This window comes from Ctenopharyngodon idella, chromosome 9 (assembly GCF_019924925.1).
Source record: "Ctenopharyngodon idella isolate HZGC_01 chromosome 9, HZGC01, whole genome shotgun sequence".
In the NCBI taxonomy this organism is placed as follows: domain Eukaryota; kingdom Metazoa; phylum Chordata; class Actinopteri; order Cypriniformes; family Xenocyprididae; genus Ctenopharyngodon; species Ctenopharyngodon idella.
The window spans coordinates 5,976,576-6,000,303 of record NC_067228.1 but is presented as its reverse complement, the minus strand read 5'-3'; the positions used below and the strand labels follow the sequence as shown (position 1 = coordinate 6,000,303).

General features: G+C 36.3%; 1 protein-coding gene and 1 long non-coding RNA gene across 5 annotated transcripts in view; one reads left to right on the top strand and one right to left on the bottom strand.

Moving 5' to 3' along the window:
• The window catches only part of hdac4 (histone deacetylase 4), a 236,345-nt gene that overhangs the window by 24,089 nt on the left and 188,528 nt on the right, over positions 1-23,728 (bottom strand). For all 4 annotated transcript variants that reach the window (XM_051904805.1, XM_051904806.1, XM_051904808.1 and 1 more), the window contains 4 exons: positions 21,874-21,929; positions 20,475-20,562; positions 18,697-18,816; positions 15,088-15,185 (listed from right to left, as the gene is read on the bottom strand). In XM_051904805.1, coding sequence (XP_051760765.1) covers positions 15,088-15,185; positions 18,697-18,816; positions 20,475-20,562; positions 21,874-21,929 — 362 coding nt within the window. The remainder of the gene's footprint in view (positions 1-15,087; positions 15,186-18,696; positions 18,817-20,474; positions 20,563-21,873; positions 21,930-23,728) is intronic.
• LOC127518319 (uncharacterized) lies at positions 2,266-6,672 on the top strand. The gene is made up of 2 exons (XR_007931534.1): positions 2,266-3,202; positions 4,715-6,672. It is a non-coding gene; the product is annotated as an uncharacterized LOC127518319 (long non-coding RNA).

The window sequence follows — 23,728 nt, the reverse complement described above, 5'->3', positions numbered from 1 at the left end:
CATTAGGATATTAAGTAAAGATCATTCTAAGTTCCATGAAGATATTTTGTAAATTTCCTACTGTAAATATATAAAAAATTTATTTTTGTGAGTGGATATGCATTGCTAAGGACTTCATTTGGACAACTTCAAAGGCGATTTTCTCAATATTTAGATTTTTTTGCACCCTCAAATTCCAGATTTTCAAATAGTTGTATCTCGAATAAATATTGTCATATGCTAACAAACCATACATAAATGGAAAGCTTATTTATTCAGCTTTCAGATGATGTAAAAAATTTATTCTTATGACTGTGGTCACAAATGTGTTTTCATCATAGTTTATGCGCATGTTTTCTTAGTCGGAATTTTTTTTTTATCCAACTTAATTAAGTTTTTATGCACATTTTTAGAATTTTTGTGCTTCTTAGCGTTTCCATCCAGCATTTTTTATGCGATATCCCAAAATGCGCAAAAAAAAAAAAAAGGTGGATGGAAACATAGCTTGCGATGGAATTAATTGACGGTGGTGGAAATGACATTGTGTTTGGGACAAAGGTAATACAATAAAGTCTATAAATAAAAGGCATCTGAAAAGTAGCAACAATAAATTATGAATACATGGTATAAAGTTTCCAAGACTAAAGATTTTGATGTGACCTTCATTTTACAAAATGAAAAAAGTTAATCCCTGGAACATAAAAATCGAAAAAAAAAACCCCACCCTTATAGCAGAATGTTAATGCTGCTCTTTTCCATAAAATAAAATTGAATGGTGACCAAGACATTTTAAGCAAAATTATTAGTGTTTTAATGTTCAGTTAAAGCTATTGTATGACTTAACAAGTCTTTGAAAATAGTGAGAAAATATATGAGATACTTTTATGATGTTTTTTGGAGCCTAGCAGGTCCTTGTCAACATTCACTTACATTGTATTGAAGAGAGCAGCATTTTGCAAATAGCCTCTTTTTGTGCTTTAAAGCAGAAATAAAATCATACAGGTTTTGAATGACATAAGGGTGAGTAAATGATGACATTTTTATGTGAATACCTTCTTAAAACATTCATGGCAAACAACCCAAAGATGATGAAGCAGTGCTATTGTATGTTAAATATAGTCCAAACTCCCCTAAAACACCAGTTGCCATCATGGGAAGACATTCAAATTCCAAGAAACAAGACTAGATTCAGTATGATTCATGGGACGAATGTGGTTTTAACGGCTCATTCTGTGGTAAAGTCGCGATTCCTAAACCAAGATTGCCTGTTGCACAGACAGACGTTGGACTCAGCAGAGGTCGTAAGACAACATGACTGGGGTGTGTGCATGGCGTGAAAACAATTCCAGCCGTTCTGTCTGTAAGACACACATAATACACACATCCATGCATATACACACGCACGCACAATCCGATTCCGTTTGTCTTGGCAATGCCGATCGGACTTTGTAAGGGTCATCAAAGCTCACGTCGGAAGAAGACGACACGCACATTGATTAGGCGGAGGATATTCTGACTTTGAGTTTATGACTGCGGCCAGGCCCTGCATTCCTTCTGGGCTCACAGCTGTGAGGCTATATTAAGACGACAGATTTCTCTTTCTGAACTGCAGCTGGAGAAATTGGATATATAACTGGGCTTGGTGGGGCGGGAGGCTTGGCGCTCTTTGCTCCAGTGTAGGTGTAGTTGACGTTAAGGACTTGATTTGTGTAAGGCTTTATTTCCATGGCCGTTAATAAAGATTCGATGCAGTAGAGATTTATGGTGTGGGGGAGAGCGGGGTAAGATGTGTCATCTGCCTAATCTAACAGATTGTGTCATGTGACCATATACTGTATTAAGAAAGCTGGCTATAATTAAAAGATGCACATGAGAAAAGTGATTTTGCTATAAACTGTGTTTTGCATGTCAAAGTAAATTTTCTACAAGGCAATTTTGTGTCAAAGCAAATTTATATATATATATATATATAAATTATATAAATAAAATGAATATATAAATAAAATAAAATATATAAATTATATATATATAAGTATTTTTTATTTACGTAGTGAAAAAATTATATATATATATATATATATATATACACACATTTTATTATAATTATATAATATATATAAATTATATTATATAATATAATTTATATAAATAAAATAAAATATATACATTATATATAACAGTATTTTTTTACTACGTAAATAAAAAAATACTTATATATAATGTATATATTTTATTTTATTTATATCAATTATATTATATAAAATAATAAAATAAGTTACAAAAAAATCTAAAAATTGTATCCACATTGCTTAAGATTACCACAGAATTAATGAACGTTTTTACGTAAATAACGTTTTCCAAAAAAGGCATCTGTGTTGTAAATTGCTTTGGGGTAAGTTGTGCCAGTGGTTTAATCAACTAACAGTGCAGGAAATCTAAATCTAAAATGCTTGAAATTATTTCCCTACAATCAAATACTCTTAATATTAAATCCTTTCCAGGCTGTATTATGAAAATGTGCTTTAATAGTTTTCAGCATATTAATGGGACTTTTGATGGGACTGTGCATTATTTTTTTTTTCTAATTTGTTAATTTTTATTATTTTTTATTATTCTTTATTTATTATAGAATATCATTTTTTTTTTAAATAATTGTTCAAATATTCCTCAATTTAACTTATCCCTTCACATGACACAGCTTACCTCTAACATGGGGTTACTTAAAATTTCTTAAAAAAATAAAAATCAATGATTGGACATGGTGATGACTCATGTATGCTCCTAGCAGGGAGGTTTATTTCACACGCAGCTATTTTGCATTGCATTAACTGTAGTGCCCGATTGCACAATATACTTCGCCTCTGGTTGGATGTGGTTGGAACTTCACTGGCCTCTGGAATATGGCACTTGTCCTCTTGCCGCAGGTGGGCAAAAGGCCCAGCTCCTAAGATGGCCAAAGTCCACAGCTGTGCCTCATATTTTCCATCTTAAAGTACCTAACCTCACCTCAATTACACCCTGCGCCCCACACCGAGCCCAGCTGACTGCACTGCCTGACTTACCGGAGGTCTAAAGGCTTCAGAGAGGATGACAGAAGGCTTTGAGAGTCGAACAGAGTTTGCGTCACAGAAAAGCGGCTGAAATGTCATCACACGGCTGCAACGGGCACGCAGTGTTTTCAGTGTTGTCTGGGAAAGCGCAGTGGTGTCTGTGTGGTCAGCTGGTAAGTGAAAACAAGCTTGCTTGATACTATTTTGAGAGTCAACAGTGACTCGTGTTGGTGCATGCTGAGGTCTTTAAAACAGTGGTTGAAAATAAAAACTTGCACGATCAAATAATAATAAAAAAAAAGATGTGTAGAGGTTAGGCATGCACCAATATTAAAATTCTTCTGGCTGACATAACAGGCCGAAAATAATAATTATCATTCCATGTAATGGACGAACTGTTGATATTAAAATTATATATTTATATAATTCTATATTTTGTCTAAATAAACAAAACACACACACACCCAAAACAAAGAAAAAGAACATTAAAATCTAAAATCAATAATTTTAAATGCTACAAGTGAATTTAGCCATCACAACATTAAAATGTAAATGGATAAAAAATGGATATTCATTTCGCAATTTGCTAAAGATTACATTTAACAGAGTTATTAAATTATAAGAATAAATAAATAAAATAAATAAAGATGAACTTTAAGTGAGTGTTAAATGAAGGCAACTTGAATCAAAATATTAAAAAGGGAAATGAGCCTGCACAATTAAATTTTCAATATTGACAGATACAGATAAATGATAAATCCCCAAAACAAAACAAAACTCCTAATATTAGCCTATAAGTGATATGGTACCAATATTTTGTGCATCCCTCAAAAAGCAGCAAAAATACTGATATACACTGTTGTCGATATTCAAATTCTATACTATTTTGTCTAAATAAACAAAAACAACAACAAAAAGACAAAACATTAAAATCAATATTTTTAAATGCTACAGGTGAATTTAGGCATTACAACATCATAATGTACAGTGTGAAAAATGGATATTCATTTCGCAATTTGCTAAAGATTACATTTATTAGTGTTATCAAATTATTAGAATAAATCAAATAAATATCTAAAATAAATATGAACTTTAAGTGAGTGTTAAATGAAGGCATATTGAATCACAATGTAAAAAAAAAAAAAGGGAAATGAGCATGAAAAATTAAATATTCACTACAGATGAACATAGAATAATAATAAAAAATCTGTAATATTAGCCTATAACTGATATGGAAACAATATACTGTCCCTAAAAAAGATGCAAAAATCTTCACATCACCACCCACTGCTGCTGCTTTGCAGAATGCAAAAGGAGGCATCTGGTTTGGTGAATTCAATATAATGGAAGCACATAGTGACTCGCAAAAAGAGTGTCACGATGTGATTTTCCAAGTGCTTTGACAAGTGACAACCCAATATTTAAGCAATTGTCCAGTAACTATCCAGTGCACCATCCAACACTTCATGCTTCTGTCCAGTAGGTGGTGGAAAATTTCACCTGCTTCTTCTACGCAACAAAGTAAAAGGTGCATTTTCAATTCACAATTTCACTGTGCAATTGTTTAAATATCTAGTTGTGTCTTGGAAAATGATCAGTGAGCTGCATGTGCTTTTTTTTTTGAGGCCTTTATTAAATCCACTGAAAATAATACTGATTAAAATATCCTCTTTTGTGTTCTGCAGAATAGAGGAGATCAAACATGTTTTGGAATGAATTTTAATTTTTGGCTGAACTATCCCTTCAAGGTCAAGATCTCAGGCTAGAACGCCTATTAATGAGAACTTTATTCACTAACACAGCAAGAAAAAAAGGCTGAGCTTTGCTCAACGGTCACACTTTCCATCACAGGTGACACCTCACATCGAGGGCCTCCCAACCTGCCAGAAACAGCAGTAGGGACGCCCACATAAAGCCTTCCTCCAGTCTAGCCCTGGGCAAATCAAAGCTCTATTTTTTTTTTTTTTTTTTTTTTTACACACAGCCCACAGGCACTCGGAGGGCAGCCGCAGACTCACAGAGGGGTCCTCGGTATGACAGCAACAGTGCGGGCAAGCGGCCAGAACCTTCCGTTCTCCACTTTGATGTTCAGAGACGAGCGAGCTTCAGGCGCCCGCCAAAACTGCTTGCATCATCACATTCCCCCGCCACAAAAAACGCGCCTCTTCTCTCAGAACCGCACGATCAATTATCAAGCCTGTGTGGAAAAGTCTTCTTTAAAGCCCGTGCGCTCATGAATCAGACAGCGCTGATGCGGAGATGAAAAAGAGCTTTACTAATTAGGCCATGGATGCTGAGATTTACAACCTACGTAGTTGCATCCTGCTCTGAGTGGGAGCCATCCAAACTCCTGTCTCTGCTGACTGTCAGCTTATTTGGCTGCTTTATGGGCGCTTCTGCTGACGGATATGATCATTCCTGCATTTCTATCCAATTGCCTCAAAAAGGCAGGATTAATCACTGGCTAGACCACACAGACACACAACGCACACAAATCAAATCACACCAGGCCACTTTGAAGACCAACAGCATCGCAGAACCAGGGAGAGGCCCCTCTCTCTTAAACCAAGCTCATTTCTGCAGGTCTAATGAGATGTTTTCCTGAAAAAGCTCCCATGTGAGTCTTACCGAGTCCCGGCGTCAGGCTCCAGAGCAGGATACGGAGATGAGAAGCCAAGGGCTCATTTCTCAGACGAAGATAGGGCCTCTGCCAAATCCCTTTGACCTTTGATGTGTTTGCTCCAGACTTGGACTGTTACGCCAAACTCTCTCTCACACACACAAATACAAGTATCTAGATTCATTCGGCTGCTATTTTAAAGTTCTTTATTCACCTCTCTTCTCTGTTGCCCATTCAGGGTTCCCACACTTGTTGACTAATGAATTGCCATGATCTTTTCATACTATTAATCTTATTATTTAATCATTGGATTGACATTTGGTGTAAATTTGAAAATGCAGACTGATTGTAATTTCATGGCTGAGAACCAATAAATGGCTGATACTACAGTTGTATTTTGTAAAAAAAATAAAAAAAAAATAAAAATAAATATATATATATATATATATATATTTTTTTTTTATATATTACTTATATTTGTTATATAAGTTTTAAATGCCACAAGTGAAATTAGGAATCACAACATGATAAAAACAGGATATTCAAAAACGGATAAAATTTCTGAGATTTAATAAAGATTACATTTAACAGTGTTACCAAATTACAAGTGTGTTTTCTTAAATAAAGTTAGAATTAGAAGACCGCAAAAGTAATATAAATGCAAAAATATGCAGAAATTAAATATCCAATACCAGCAAACCTGATAACCACCTGATAAACCGCACACACACACACACACACACACACACACACACACACACACACACACACACACACACACACACACAAGGCTCATTGTGAATGAGGAGAAGTAGCGAACAAACATTTAACAATATATATTACAATTTCAAACAATAAAAATGTTGGAAACCACCATGTTCATTCAACGTGTTGAGAAATGAAAACAGGTGAAGTAATTGTTTTTCCATACCAAAGGGTCAAAAATTTTCATGGTTCTATGGACTCTCATGGCCAATAAATAAATAAATAAATAAATAAATAAAAATTACAACAAAAATAACAGAGGCTACACATATTTACTGCTTGGTCCCAAATATACTACAATAGAGTTTTTTTTTTTAACTAATATATTTTTTTACTAATTTCCCTGACTTTTCCAGGCCTGGAAAACACCATTTTAAAACTCATATTTTTCCATGACCGTAGAACCCCTGTCCATAAAGACAGCGAGTGCAGTCCTTCACAAATACTGAGCATGCATCACACGCTGCACCGCTCATCAGCCATGAGCTCACCCTTCACAGAGAGGGCCGCTGGGAAATGTTCATGGCCTCACACGCTGCACCTGAACACAGTATCACGTTCCTCCAGAACTCGCATGCAGGGGCCCCTTCAGATCCAGCGGACCATCCGTTTGACAGTCAGATCAGTAAATGACAACACACAGAGAGGATCTCTGAAGACTGCGGTTTGGGCTCTAGATTCACTAATGACACAAGTGGAAAAAAAGCAAATATCTGGAATCTCTCACTACCGCTGCAGCTGAAATTCAAGGGCGAAATCGGAGGAGAAATACTCAAAATTATGCTGTAAAATAAATGTTTTAAGAAATTTGCAAGCAGATATGACATGTAATTCAAAGCAGACAGAGATATTGGCCAGGCTGAATATTTTTAGCCATTTTGAGATTATCAGCTTTGGCCTTTGGACGATTAACAAAAATGTTATTTTCTTCTTGTATCAAATAAGAGTTGCAATAAAAAATATACATATACACTAATATATATTTATATTAGGGGTGTAACAGTACAAAAAAATGACGGTTCGGTACGAATTCGGTACAGCAGGAGGGAGAAAACTAATATATATATATATATATTTTTTTTTTTTATTAAACAGTGGTTTACTGAACAAATTGTGTCTCTGTCTTTAAATAAATTCAATTATAATTAAAAATTTCATAAGGTTAAAAAAATCTATCTCTGCTAATGCTGTAAACTATATATAGAGAGCACTTTCTTGCATATATTTATTAAGTAAAATATAATGAATATACAGGCTAATATAGTGCATACATTTAGTGAAATACATCTATACATCTAGCGAACTAACAAGCTGTGGACACTGAATGGCATTTCTGAGGTAAATGCTACGTGACAGTAGTCTTTACAAGCTGTTTTGTTGATGTCTTTCACGCGGTTGAAACACAGATTGAGCGATTACATGAGACACGTTTCAGTAAGTTGTACTGTATCTTTCAACATACCTTCAGATGATCATTTATGTTTATTCTGTAACTAGTATTAAAGAGGAAGAGATGGTCGTGTTCACTCGCGCTGTCGCTTGAAAGGAGACGCCTGTACAGTGATCTGTCACGCCACATCAAAGAGCGACAAAACGGCATTTATTTTTTAAATTTCGGGATAAAATGTACAGAATTTGAGGGATGAGACTGTTTCTTATCGAAAGTAACAAAACAGAGAGCTTATTGTGATGATTGGTGGGTAATGGTGATTAAAAGTAATGGGCTACAACTCTGTATTCGTTGGTACACATGTGTACCGAACCGAAAGACGCATACTGAAAATTTTCGGTATGAATATGTGTACCGTTACACCCCTAATATATATATACCAGGGGTATAAACATTTTTTTTTTTTTTTTTTTTTTACCAGGCTTCTATGTTTAGGTTCAGTAATTTTACTTTAATGGCAATGAAAAGGTTATTAGTCAGTTAATGAAATGCCTTATTTTCAAAAATGTCACTATAGTCAATTCACTGGTATTTAACAAATTTGACTGTCTTTTGCTGCAAAACATCCATGTGTGCTTTTTTGCAAAAACCTTTAAGTCCACCTCTTTGGACAACAAAGAGTCTGTCAGTTTTAGCAAAAGGAACACTGTTGTGTTTACTTGCTACTTGCGAAATCCTGTCATTGCCACTGTAACAATGGACAAAACATGATAAAAACTTGCAGCTTGGCAATTAAAAGCCAGCTCATACACACACTGTCATTCATCTTGAAATCATATGGTTCAATTCGTGTCTTCCGATTGGTTCTTCTGTGGACTTAGAGGCTTTTGCTGGCGTTTAGCGGTTTCTGCCAACAAACCAGTATTTCTGAATGGGCTGACGTTGGGATTTATCGGATTTGAAGCAAAAGTATTTGATGGATGTATACTATGTGCGGAGAGCATTCGCTCAATATCATTATCTCATTTTTGACGGTGGTGGCGTTCAGCGGTTTTGCATCTGAACTCTTCATATGTATATATAATGTATATAAAGCCTATATAGATACATATACCAACATAATAGAGTTTAATCATGACAAATGTGTCAGACACAAAATATTTACGTACGTGTTTCTACGGTTTCGGATAACCACTATATGTGACATTATATTTCACATTAATTTAGGCATTACTATTGCTTACTGCTACTTTTTTGTGGTAACATCAGGCCTATACCCAAACACTGTCCCAAAAGACATGGTGCTTGTGTTTCATACCACTTTCACAATGGAGGTTGTGTTGTGGAGTCCATTTGATGCGTACTAGGTTGATCTGAACTAAAATGCGCAACAGGAAACTGCACCTGAGCCTGCTTGAAACGGTGGCCTGGGGTTTGGTTCATGTGAATTCACAATTTGTGTGCAACTCAATCATGATTGACTTGAAGTTAACCACTATTGATGAAGAAAAAAGAAAGGAAGAAACAAAAGAAAGATGGAACAAACAAACAAAAGGCAGAATGAATAAACAAAGACACATGAATGAAAGGAGGAAGGAAGGAAGGAAGGAAGAACAAAAACAAACGAAAGCAACAAAGACAGTACAAACAAACAAGCAAAAGAAAGACAGACATAAACAAACAATAAAAGTTGGATTCATGTGAACTCAAAGATGCACAATACACAATTTGTCAAACTGTGGTTTGGACAAAACAATCAAACCAAGCGTGAAAACAGCCTTAGAGTCTCAGGAACAAGGCTACAGAGCGTGAGAAGGTCTTCATCGTCCTCCTCCTCCTCTTCTCCCCAGTGGCAGCCCATCTGCCTTGCTGTGGGGTCGGTGGGAAGACAGCGGAGCTTGGCATGAGAGTACAAGACCGCGTGTCTGGGATATACAATGTTGTAAGCACTTTATCTTTCTGTCTCACACACAAACACTCTGGAAACGTCTTCGTCCCATGGCATGAACAAGACAAACCACGACCTCCATCTCTCTAGATGCTCATCCACTCCACCCGAAACTCACTGGCTATGAATCCTCTTCCAAAAGCTTATTCAGGGAAACTTTCTGTCATGTTTGCCAGGGGGGCACACGGAGAACGGATCCACAGATGAGGAAGACTCAACCATGACGTGCAAGATGAGGCAAGGATTTATGGCTGGTAATTAGCATTAGCCTGCGCAAATTTCCTTGCAATGGACTGAGACAAATTACATGGACTGGAACCACAAGGCTCTCGAAAACCGATCCCACCTCACGGGTCCACCAAATCCCAGAGCTGGAACATGCCAAGAGTGGTTTGGAGCAGAAGGATCGTACACTTGTAAAACCAAAAAAAAAAAAAAAAAGGCATTGAAGGGTTAATGCTAGTCATGGCTATCCATCAGTCTCAAAGGCTTTTCCAATCGCTCCCCTGTCCAAAAAAAAAAAAAAAAAAAAAAAGCGAGAACGCAAAGAGTAAAGGCGGCGGGGAGGGGGGCACTTCAAAGCCTTGTCATCTGGCATTGCAAAGAGCTGGTTTGAATTAACTTCAATTCTCCTTTCTGTTTCCAAGTTCATGGTGAGAGTGCCTGGGCTTCTGGTTTTCATTAGAGCCAATTTTCTTATCTTTTTTCTCCCTCCTTTCTTCATCCTAGGGTTGATCCCCTGCAAATGCAACGTGGCACTGGCTGGGTCTAAATAAGAAGGTGCTGCCCGTAAGGCATGCATTGTCTCGAGAGGCCCACAAAACATCGCTGAGGAGGAAACACGGCGAGTGGAGGGAGAGGAGGGGGAAAAAGAGAGAGGAGGGAAAAAAAGATGAGGGTGAACAAGAAAGAGACATGCATAAAGAGGGAAAGTGATAAGTGAGAAGAAAGGAAGAAAGAAAGAAAACAAGACAGAAAGAAAGAAACAGAAGAAACAAACAAAAGAAAGCCAGAACAAAAAATAATGCGGAAAAAGAAATAAAGAAAAAACAAACAAACGAAAGATACCAAAGAAAAGACAAAAAACAAAATAACACAAAAAGAACAAAAAATTGAAAAATAGAAAGATAAAAAGAACAAACAAACAAAAGAAAGATAGAACAAAGCAAAAAGGAAAGAAAGAACCAACAATCAAAAGAAAGATACAGAAGGAATAAACAGACAAAACAAACTACAAAATAGACAAAAACAAAGCAAGAAAGAATGAAATATCAAAATACAGAATGAACAAACATACAAACAAAAGAACAAACAAGAGAAAAAAACAATCAAATAAAAGACAAAGAACAAACAAACAAAAACAGAAAGATAAACAAGACAAAAACAAAAGAACGAAAGAAAGAACGAACAAAAATAATGAAAAACAGACAAAGTATGAATGAACAAATAAAAGAAAGGATGTGATAAAAATAGACAACACAAAAAAAGAACAGAGAAAAAATAACAAGGGATAAAGATAAGAATGACAAAAATTATATAGAAAGAAAGAAAGAAAGAAAGAAAGAAAGAATGGCGTGAGCAGGAAGGCAGTAGACAGAAATATATGAACTGTTATGTTCTCCCTCCTCAGTCTCTAGGGATCATTAAATCAAACTCTGAGAAACGTTTGTAAAGAGCAGCTGATGACAGAAAACATGAGAGAGAGAGAGAGAGAGAGAGAGAGAGAGAGAGAGAGAGAGAGAGAGAGAGACAGACAGACAGACAGAGAGCAGTGGGAGTGAGACACGTCCCCTCATCTGGGTGGATCATGGGTGGATGCAGGACAGATAACTACACTATGAACACAACCCCATTACAGATCATTTAAAGGTTGAGTCACTTAACATGGAGTTTCCTTTGACTCAGAATGAATCATGAGCAGATTTGCATGTAATTCGATTAAAATAATGGCTCAGGTGTCCCTGTAATCTAAACAGCAGAGCATTACACATTTACCGAGTTACACGGCTACTCTCGCGTCAGAGGCAAACGCTGACGCAAATACGGTTTGGGTAATTCCACATCTGTGGTGGCATTTTCAACAGAATTATTTTCAAAAATTAAACTCATCAATCTATCATTATTGTTTTAAATTAACCTTACTGTACTATATCCTATTTTATAGTTTTATTTTATTCAAGGTCACACTATATAATTGTAATAAATAATCAATAATAACAATAATAATAAACACGATCACATAACCTTTAACCTGAGGAACAATTTTTTTTATAAAATTTACATTGTCATTTAGCAGCAAGCATGTCATGTATATATTTAAGAAATATTTGCATGTATATACTGTATATATATTTATATAATTTAAATTATATATACATATTTTAAAAATAAATATAACAACTTTTTCTTAAATGTATACGTGCATGTGTGTGTGTGTATTTATATATACATAATAATTATACACAGCACACACATATATTATGTAAACACAAACTTTTATTTTGGATGCGATTAATCGTGATTCATCTTTTGCCCAGCATTAATAACATTACAAAATATAGTACCTTTCACATTTGAAATAATTAGAAATAATAATTTTGACCAATTTAACTTCACTTTTTACTATGCTTACACATTTCTGAGATACTATATTTCACAATAAATCTCTTCTTTTTTGCTAATTTTATTACTGTTTTAAACTAAAAAATTGTCTCTACTCAGCTGAAAAATGAACGTGTGACATGCATATTTTTCAAAATTAAAATAACTGTAAATAATAATTAGTTAACACTTTATTTTAGGGTCTTTTAACTATTTGCTTATTAGCATGCATCTTACTAGAATATTGGCTGTTTATTAGTACTTAAGCACATATTAATGCCTTATACTACATGACCATATTCTACATTCTTATTGTGTGCATTGCAGTTTGACTTTGTGATCTAAAAGTGAGTGACAACATCTGTCACAGCAGTAACTCGTTTACACTAACACAGCAGACGTCTCATGAATCAGTATGAATGGACTGATGGAGCGAAGGTGTGCGCCAGGGTATGAGTACAGCAGCTGGCAACACATGCGTCTCTAAGTAACATGGCAACATATGAAAGTCTTTACGAAGCTAGATGTGCATCAAACTACAAAGCTTAAAAACTATTCCGATTGATTCTCAATGGCCAAACCGGAGCATCTTAATATGGGTGCTGATGCAGATGAGATCAAGAAGAGATTTGGGGTCAGACGCGCAGACAGGTCAGACTCACCTGGCATCACTTAGACCCTGCGTGAGGAAAAGCCGCTGAAGAGGGGTGAAGCGAATTTATCGAAGACGTGTTGGGGAGAGATTTACGATAACGGCCGGACAGACGAAGAGTGGGCTGATTGGGTCAAAGAGAGGGAGGTGGTCTGGTTTTAAAAAACAGGGATGAGCGAGGACTACCCCGTCTTATCATCGCCCTGAAGTGGGCCATATTTTAGCCATCTACCTGCTGAAGCAGCCTGAATGCGTTGGGCACGGAGGCCCCTCTTCAAAGAGCGTCTCGAATCGGCCGTGCGCCCACAGTGTGAGGGAGGGGGTTATTAATAGCCCCAAACACCAATGCTAATGGGGCTCAGCTTTACTGGCTCACCATCAAAGACTCCCATCAGCCCCTGCTACAGATAAAAGGGACACTTCAACGGATGAGCAGAGCTTATACAAATTGTTACAAGACACCATTCTCCCACCAATTCTCCAACAACCACCTACAGTTCATGAAAATCCCTGTGAAAATGGGGCTTTGCCTGGGGCTTTTCACACTGTTTGGCTGTCATATGGGTGTGTTAGTTAAGCAGTATTAAACCGGTGAGTTGGTTTGGCTCTGTTTTAAAACATTGTGAGTTGTATTCATTTTAAGGGACCATAAAAATGACTCAAATGCCAAAAAGTATGCAGAATAATTTAAACGTATCTTATTTTGACCAACTTTTAAGGCAGTATAATGTGTATTCTCTTTACAGGTGAGACAATCCCATAATGCACTGCAACAAGCTTAGTGAAAAATGGCATCCAAGATGGAAGACAATGCTAATGGAATGTCAGTAATAAAATATAAATCAATAAATACCAAAAATCGTCATTAAAATGTGTTAAAGTGGACCTATTAAGCCCCTTTTCAAAGTCTTGATTTTGTTTTTGGGCTTTACTAGAATAGGTTTTCATGCTTGAATGTTAAAAAAAAAACGTATTTTGCACATTTTGACATTGCTGCAGCACCTCTCATCCCAGTCTGTGAGTAACGCTCTGTTTAGTTCCGGTCTCTCTGAAGCCCCTCCTTCTGAAAATCACAGTGTGCTCTGATTGGTCGGCTGGACCAGTGTGCTGTGATTGGCCATAACCGTGAGCTTCAACACACTACTAATGCAACTCAACTTGCCCTCGCCCCCTTTATTTTGCATATGCCTTAGGCGGGAATTATTTAAATGAGGAATATTGTGACATGTTCGTCCCAAAAGAAAACTCAAGACTAAAATAGAGGTGTTTCAGGGAGTTCAGAAACAGAGCTTACTGGTATAGAGAATAACTCCCTTTGGAGGGACTTTGTGCTTTGTAACTTTACAGACCGTTTTTATGCTCAAACAGTAACATTACACACTAAAGAAAGTCGAAAATGCAAAACAGGACCCCTTTAAATCTACATTAATGAAATTAACTTGTGTCAAATATTATTGTCATCAGCTGATTATTTGAGAGACAAAATGCGCATTGAGTCGAGTATAGATTGTTTCAAATTGGTCATTTATGAGGTGTCACCTTAGAAGACAGCTAGGTTTTGAAACAGAGCCTGTCTCTTTGAAATACTTTTTAATGTCTTTCCTGCCAGAAAGGAAAGGTTCATTGATCCATCTGATCAAACTGAAGTGTGTTTTCCTTGCAGCTCTTAAGAGTCTGTTAGATTCTTCCAGCATTTTCAATCATCACATCCTATTCTGAGTTACACACAGTGGTGAAATACAGTCCTTCTATTGGCTGTGAGGTCACTGGGGTAGCCCATCCAATAAAAGGTCATTGCTTCGCGATAAATTCAGCCCTAAACAGGCCACTCTCTGCCACATGTGCCCACATAAAATCTCTGACTGTGCAGCTGGTGGTAATATAAATAGGTTGAGGGAGTAAATTAAAAGAAATTTATAAAAAACACAGTAAGTCAAATATATCTGTGCATTAGTTTTAAGTCTTTTATCAATAAGATGCTGCTGCCCATCCTGGACTCATTCTGCAACGCAATACACTATGTGCAGGTTTGACCATCCTGCTTGTTTTGGTGTAAAAAGGGTGTATGGGTGACAATGTTACCTGAATGCTGCCAGATACTCTGCGTCCCCCATGGGCGGCTCCAGACCTCCGGTGAAGGCCATGTTCACGTTAAAGCCCACGCCTGGACCGATGCCCACCTATTGACAGACAAGTCACAAACACAATTCAATTAAATGTGTGGTGTAGTAAACTCTCTCTATTTTTACTGAGTTCCCAGCACAGGTCTTACTGGAGCAGATGAACAGGTATTATGAATCATGCACATTCAAACATCCTCAGGGAAACCGCTAAATTAAGGCTGATGTCACAAAGCCAAGAAAGGACAAATCCCAACAATTATGACCAAAGTTAAACTGTAATGAGGTTTTATTCAAAAGCCAAATGGACTTAATACCAGAATTTAGGGGTACAAATGAGTCAATTAAATTTCAATCCCCTCATTAGTTCAGAGGCAGGAGCCGACTTACCGGATTAATGATAACGAGCATTAATTATAACTGAGAGAAATTAGAGTCAAATAAGAGGAAAAAAAGAACAACTGTCTTTTCCTCTGTTCATATCAGATCAGGTTGACGTGATATATTAAATATTCACAATAGGTTCAAAATTCTTTTAATTTGCATATATATATATATATATATATATATATATATATATATATATATATATATATACACATATATACAGTATCTCAGAGAAGTGAGTACACCCCTCACATTTTTGTAAATATTTTATTGTATCTTTTCATGTGACAACACTGAAGAAATGACACTTTGCTACAATGTAAAGTAGTGAGTGTACAGCTTGTATAACAGTTTTATTTTGCTGTCCCCTCAAAATAACTCAACACACAGCCATTAATTTTTAAACCGCTGGCCACAAAAGTGAGTACAACCCTAAGTAGTGACCATACGCCGCACACTGCATCAAATTGGTCTGCATGGCTGTCGTCCCAGAAGGAAGCCTCTTCTAAAGATGATGCACAAGAAATCCCGCAAACAGTTTGCTGAAGACAAGCAGACTAAGGACATGGATTACTGGAACCATGTCCTGTAGTCTGATGAGACCAAGATAAACTTATTTGGTTCAGATGGTGTCAAGCGTGTGTGGCGGCAACCAGGTGAGGAGTACAAAGACAAGTGTGTCTTGCCTACAGTCAAGCATGGTGGTGGGAGTGTCATGGTCTGGGGCTGCATGAGGGCTGCCGGCACTGGGGAGCTACAGTTCATTGAGGGAACCATGAATGCCAACATGTACTGTGAAATACTGAAGCAGAGCATGATCCCCTCCCTTCGGAGACTGGGCCGCAGGGCAGTATTCCAACATGATAATGACCCCAAACACACCTCCAAGATGACCACTGCCTTACTAAAGAAGCTGAGGGTAAAGGTGATGGACTGGCCAAGCATGTCTCCAGACCTGTCTCCAGACCTGTAACAAAGCACTGTTGGCCAGAGGAGAACTGGCACCCCGACTAAGCCTGGTTTCTCCCAAGGTTTTTTTCTCCATTTTAACACCAATTTGCCACTTGTCTGCCACCTAATGTCACCTGATGGAGTTTGGGTTCCTTGCCGCTGTCGCCTCTGGCTTGCTTAGTTGGGGACACTTGACTTGACATTTGATATTCAACAGTGCTTTGATCTGCCTGCATTGACACTATTCTTTAAGAGCTGCTGTGCAGCCAAACAATGTACCAGTTATCAATGTAAAGCTGCTTTGACACAATCTACATTGTAAAAAGCGCTATATAAATAAAGGTGACTTGACTTGACCTAAACCCTATTGAGCATCTGTGAGGCATCCACAAACGGAAGGTGGAGGAGCGCAAGATCTCTAACATCCACCAGCTCCGTGATGTCATCATGGAGAAGTGGAAGAGGACTCCGGTGGCAACCTGTGAAGCTCTGGTGAACTCCATGCCCAAGAGGGTTAAGGCAGTGCTGGAAAATAATGGTGGCCACACAAAATATTGACACTTTGGGCCCAATTTGGACATTTTCACTTAGGGGTGTACTCACTTTTGTGGCCAGCAGTTTAGACATTAATGGCTGTATGTTGAGTTATTTTAAGGGGACAGCAAATTTACACTGTTATACAAGCTGTACACACTACTTTACATTGTAGCAAAGTGTCATTTCTTCAGTGTTGTCGCATGAAAAGATAATATTTACAAAAATGCGAGGGGTGTACTCACTTCTGTGAGATACTGTATATATATATATATATATATATATATATATTACAAAATCCCAAAAATGTTTGTTTTCAGGTTTAAACCTGATTTAGGATCTTTGAATATATATTTTTTAATCATGTTGTATGCCTTGTATTTTGAATTTATATATATTAATGTCAAAATTATGGTTAAATTATGGTTTCTCTTACTGAAAAAAATGAAAATGGAGGAAAAAAGTAGTATTTTTAAGCTACTTTTTCAGTTTCAAAGCAAATACATACATACTGTGATATACAGTACCATTCAAATGTTTGTGGTCATTAAGATTTTTTTCTTTGAAAGAAAATAATACTTTCAGCATTAAATTGCTCAAAAGTGACTTAGGGGGCTTTCACATTGGGCTCGTTTGCCGTGGTCCGAGCCTGGGCGCAATTGTTCCTGGTGCCCCCCGCAGCGTTGGTCTGGTTTCACACTCAAAATTATTCTGTCGAACCCTGATGCGTTTGCGTTCATCTTACGTCATCACAGACGTGCAAGGCGCATGACAGAAAACAGAACGCGGGTCAATAAATAGTGTTTTTTATTAATGTGGTGCTATTATGTGCAGCAGAGTAAATGACACTTGTGTTTACTGTATGTGCGCCGCATGTAGACGGTTTTCCGCTGCTTGCAAACAGACTATTTTGAGGAGACAGCTGATTGCCATTCATTTGCCACTCTGTTTGCACTCGCAAAGCCCGAATACACTGCAGGCTCACTCCTACTTGAATCCAAGGTAAATCATCAACACTATCATCTCTTATATGTGTTTTAAGTAAATACATTACAATCGGTGAAAACGCATGCGCAGGTTACTTTACTTCCTGAACAAGTGCGCATCCGAGTCCGTGTTGCTTTCATATTCACGCGAACCGCAGCACAGCTCGAGTGCAACCGAACTCAGACCACATCCTTCAGGTAGTCTCGGGTTCGGTACCCCAGTGCGCACCCGGGTTCACATGACAGCTTTCACATTAGCAATTTTTCATGCGAACCGCACCCCGTTTCAAAATAAACTGCCAGTGTGAAAGCCCCCTTAAAGACTTTTCTGTACATTGTTACAATCCTGAAAATAAATGTATCACGGTTTCCATAAAATATGAAGCAGCACAACTGTTTTCAACATTGATAATAATAAGAAATGTTTCTTGAGCAGCAAATCAGCATATTAGAATTTCTGAAGGATCATGTGACACTGAAGACTGGAGTAATGATGCTGAATCACAGTAATAAAGTGCATTTTAAAATATATTAAAACAGAAAACAGTTTTTTTTTTGTCATTTTTTCAGTATTTTTCAGTATCAAATAAATACAGACTTGGGAAGCATAAAAGAGTTCTTTCAAAATTTTTTAAAAATCTTACCACCAACCCTAAACTTTTGAACATATATTAGTGTATATCAATTAATGTCAAAAGGCACATCAAACCCACCTCATCAGGGGCTCCACTGCCAGGGAAGAAGTTCCCATCATCGTAGCGATGGAGAGACACATACAGGACATTAGGATCACTGTAGAAGGCCTGTTGAGTCCCGTTGCCATGATGAACATCCTAATGCACAACAGTACAAACAATTCATATGTCATCTGTTCCATTCTAAAGTGATCATCAATCTACTCAAAACAATAATATTTGGTTAAACAATATAAAAATCAGATGCTGTAAAAAGACATGCCACCACTCTGGTGTATTTGCATTGGAATGAAAAGTGTGTAAAAATCTATTCTGAGCCGTCTGTGATGCAGGAGGACAGTTTAAGAGCTGTATTCTTTTGTTGATTTCTTTTCATGTCTGGCACTACATGTCACAGTCAGATTCCCTGTATACAGCAGGTCTGTCAGAAGAGCCATGTGACAGACAGGAGGAAATGAAAGCCATTTTAAAAGGCATCCAGAAACCCTAATGACCCCAGCAGAGCTCTGCCCTGACGCCACTTGTCTTCTTGAGCATGTGGACCCATTTCAGGCTACCGCTGGACCACATACCATAAATATATATATATATATATAAAATTTATTTAAGTATTTAGTAAATATTTAGCAGTATTTAATAAATAGTTATAATGCTAACATAGCCAGTGCCATGACAGTAAAAAAATAATTATATGTATTTTTATATAAATTATAAATATTTAATAAAACACATTAAATATTTCATTAAAAATGTAATATATATATATATATATATATACATACTGTATATGTGTGTGTGTGTATTACATTTTTAATAAAATATTTAATGCATTTAAATTAAAATTAAAAATGCAATATGTATGTGTATATATATATATATGTTACATTTGTAATAAAATATTAAAATATATAATTAATTTAATAAAATGCATTAAATATTTTATTAAAAATGTAATGTATATATACTATATGTTATATTTTTTATAAAATATCAAAATATTTAATATATATATATATATATGTTACATTTTTAATAGAATACTAAAATATTTAATGCATTTAATAAAACGCATTAAATATTTGATTAAAAATGTAATATGTACATGTATGTGTGTGTGTATGTGTGTATATATATATATATATATATATATAGAGGTTACATTTTTTATAAAATATTAAAATATATAATAAATTTAATGAAACATTAAATATTTTATTAAAAATGTAATATATATATATATATATATATATTTTTTTTTCTTTCCCATTGTCATGGCACTGGTTATGTTAGCATTATAAATATTTATTAAATACTGTATTATAAATGACTGACTCTATCTATCGACCTATCTACTGTATCTATCTATGTATCTATGTATCTATGTATCTATCTATCTATCTATCTACTGTATCTATCTATCTATGTATCTATCTATCTATCATATTTAATACATTAAAAATTTTATAAATTAAATATTTATAAAACATAAAAATACATAACATGTTTTCCCCACTGTAATGGCACTGGTTATGTTAGCAAAAAAGAAAACTGTTAAATTGTGATAAAAGGTGCCCAAGAACATTTACTAAAAATGATGTGTATACTCTTTTTTTTTTTATACAGTATATGCACCAATGGTGCTAAATGTGTTAGGGAATCGGTTTGAAAATGGTGATTATTTGTGTAATTCAGTTTGGTGACTCTAGTGGCACAAAAATAGGAAAAAGATATTTAAAAAAATATGATTTCAGGGAATAAAATAAAATTATACACAATCTGATTGAGTGTGCACTTACCCAGTCTACAATGAGAATCTTACTGACGTTGAGTCTCTGCTGTAGGAGTTTGGCTGCAATGGCGACAGAGTTGAAATAGCAAAATCCCCTGTTATTTGTGTCAAAAACAAAAGCAAAGAAACAGCGTGTGAGAGAGAACACAGAACCAGAGCAGTCAGCCGGTGCGTGTGTGATCTATTGTGGAGGGCCTGATCGTGTGCGTTTGTGAAGTGGACCTCCTGGCCTGATGGATTGTCTCATTTCGCTAATGACACGATTCACCCACTGCGTCCTGGCTTGACATCAGAGCGTAAGAACAGGGCCTGGCCCACGGCCCACGGCAGAGGCACCAAACCTCAGTCGGCTCCCCAAACACGGCATCGATGGAACGATCCTTTTATTTAACCTTTCACCATAGAGACTGAGGAACACTCGTTTACTTTAACCTTTCCGTAATGAGGGAGACGCACTGGGAATATAGATGGGAGGAGCGGCTGTGACGCTCGAGCCTTTTAGAGCAGCAAAGCTCAGCAATTAGAGGGAATTTAGTCCCACATTAACGATACCTGACATTCATTTGGATAAACCATCAAGCTTCAAGATAAATAAAATTGCATCCAAGTTGCTCGAGCTTAACAGTGAGAACATCGTGTACCCAAACAGAGTCATGCCAGAGTATGCAAGATCAGGAGTAAATGGCACTTTTCATGAATAAATCACAAAGTAGGGCCTGAAACTCTTACAAAATAAATCATGAGATCAGTTTTTTTATTATGTTTCAGCATTTGGTCAGTAAAAGGAAACACTAAACGTTGGATGACAATGTTGAGGTCAAACTAATGGTCACTTTATATGAGCTTTGCATTTTTTTCAACTTTGTTAACCACAATTTGAGGAATGTCTAAATACAGTTTAGCACCTTGATTTTTGTTATTATTTTCTATCAATATAAACTAAACATCAAAATGAAAAAATCTAAATAAAATACATTTAAATGTATGTATTTTTTTAAGTTGTGAGTGTTCCCTGGAAATCAAAACTCTAAAGTAGAGCTACAGGAACCCCTTTAATTAATGAATCCAGAAAAGACACACCAAAGTCTACCTTACTCATGAAAAATGCCGTTTACAACACACACTAGTCCTTCCAAATAAAACTGGCGTGAGTCTGTGTGGAGATAAGATTGGCCTACTGTGCTGTATTCACCTCACCGACAATTTGCATTACTGTACTGAAGCCAGCGTGAGTGCTGGAAGTCCTGTAGTCTTGGCCAGGAGGTCCACTGCAGAGCTGGAATTCATTTATGTGAGAGAATAGTGTGTATAACACTGATTTATGATGCTGTGCATGAGTTTAAAGTGGATGCTGATATCGGCTGTGGGGTTTATTTTGAGATCATAGAGATACAGTGAGAACGTACATGGGAGTGCTCTCCTCAGCGTGGTGTCCTGGAGGTCGAACCACAGCAAAGCCGTTCTGTGGACACAAACACACACAATGTCTGAGACCTTAGAATTGAGAAATACAGAAGCACTAGTAGGGGCATCCCAATTCACGTACTTATGCACTACTCTATGCCGTTTCGTAGTATAAACAGTGAGAGTAGTGAGTTCACACTGAAAATTCCAAATAGAAAAAGTACACTTTAAATAACCGGACGATGAACTTAAAGGGATAGTTCACCCAAAAATTTAAATTCTGTCATCATTTACTCACCCTCAAGTTGTTCCAAACCTGTATGTTTATTTCTTCTGCTGAACACAAAAGAAGATATTTTGAAGAATATGGGTAACCAAACAGTTGATGGACCCTTTTGACTTCCATAGCATGGGAAAAAAAATACTATGAAAGTCAATGGGGTCCATCAACTGTTTGGTTACAAACATTCTTCAAAATGTCTTCTTTTGTGTTCAGCACAAGAAAGAAATTCATACGGGTTTGGAACAACTTGAGGGTGAGTAAATAATGACAGAATTTTAATTTTTGGGTGAACTGTCCTTTTAATTACCCAAAAAAAAACAAAGTGTGGGATGTCTGAAACATCATACATTATGACGTTGAATGACAAAATAACCTTTAAAATTTATACACTACACGGTTGAGTACACAAGTTAATTAACTAATCAATGAATGTATCATTTTATTAAAAACTATTTAAAAATAATAAATTAACAATAATTCAAATGAATTATTATGGAGTTGTTAATTACTGGGAGTTTGATGAAATAAAGTTTAATTTATTTAGTTTAATCTTACATTAATGTATTTGTTGTACTTAAAAAAAAGAATAAATGAATAAAAAATTAGAAAAAATAGAATAAAATAGGAAAATAAAAATGAAAAGCATAATAACTGAATAATGTGCTAAAATAAATGTTAATAAATAAATACATGTTTAAATAAAAGAACGAGTAAATACATATATACATAAATGTGTTACCCTCAAATCATCAGCCTCGATGTAGCTTTATTACAGTTGTGATCACTAAAAATTACGAAAAGAATTTTTAAAGAGATTATACCTACAAAAAGCAATTTCTAGGCATTTATATTTCTCTAAAAAATATAATAACATAGATTTTACTTTATTATTCAGTGTCAATTATTGGAAGTTTGATGTAATAATGGTTCATTTAAGTTCAATTTTTTAAGTAGCTATTATAGCTATTATAAATAGCTATTTTGTCATGTGATGCAGCGGTTCACTTTCAGTGAGGACTCAAAACTGGAACTTGTTGCATTGCGCCTGGCTTGGACACAGTATAACGGAAGTATGCTAATGAATGTGGGTTAATTTGCAAAAACATAATTCCAAAGTGACTCTGGGAAACACCACTTAGATTTCGGTCCTGTCCCTCCTTGACTCCTCACAGCTAATGTCTCTTCCATTGGGGCTGGTGGACAATAAAGCTCAGTGGATGCTACTATGTTGCTGGGTGCCGCCCCATGGCTACTGAGAGCAAGAGGACTTTAAGTCTGCTAATGCGTGATGCTACATTACCTCAGAGTTCACACTGGGCCGCCTGCAGCTGCCTGATTTGATTTTATTATCCTTCCTCACTTCAGAGGATATTATTTTATGCAGATACAGAGTGCGAAACAGAAAAAGAAAAGATTGCAGATGGTGCATTATGTAGGAGTATTTTTCTGGGCATGCTTAGGGCTGAGGCAGGGTTATGAGCCGTGTCGTTTTTGAATGTGATGATATTTCAGTGTGTTATGCTGAGATTTCGGGTGGGCGGCAGCTGAGGGGAATCGCATTTGTGAAACGCATA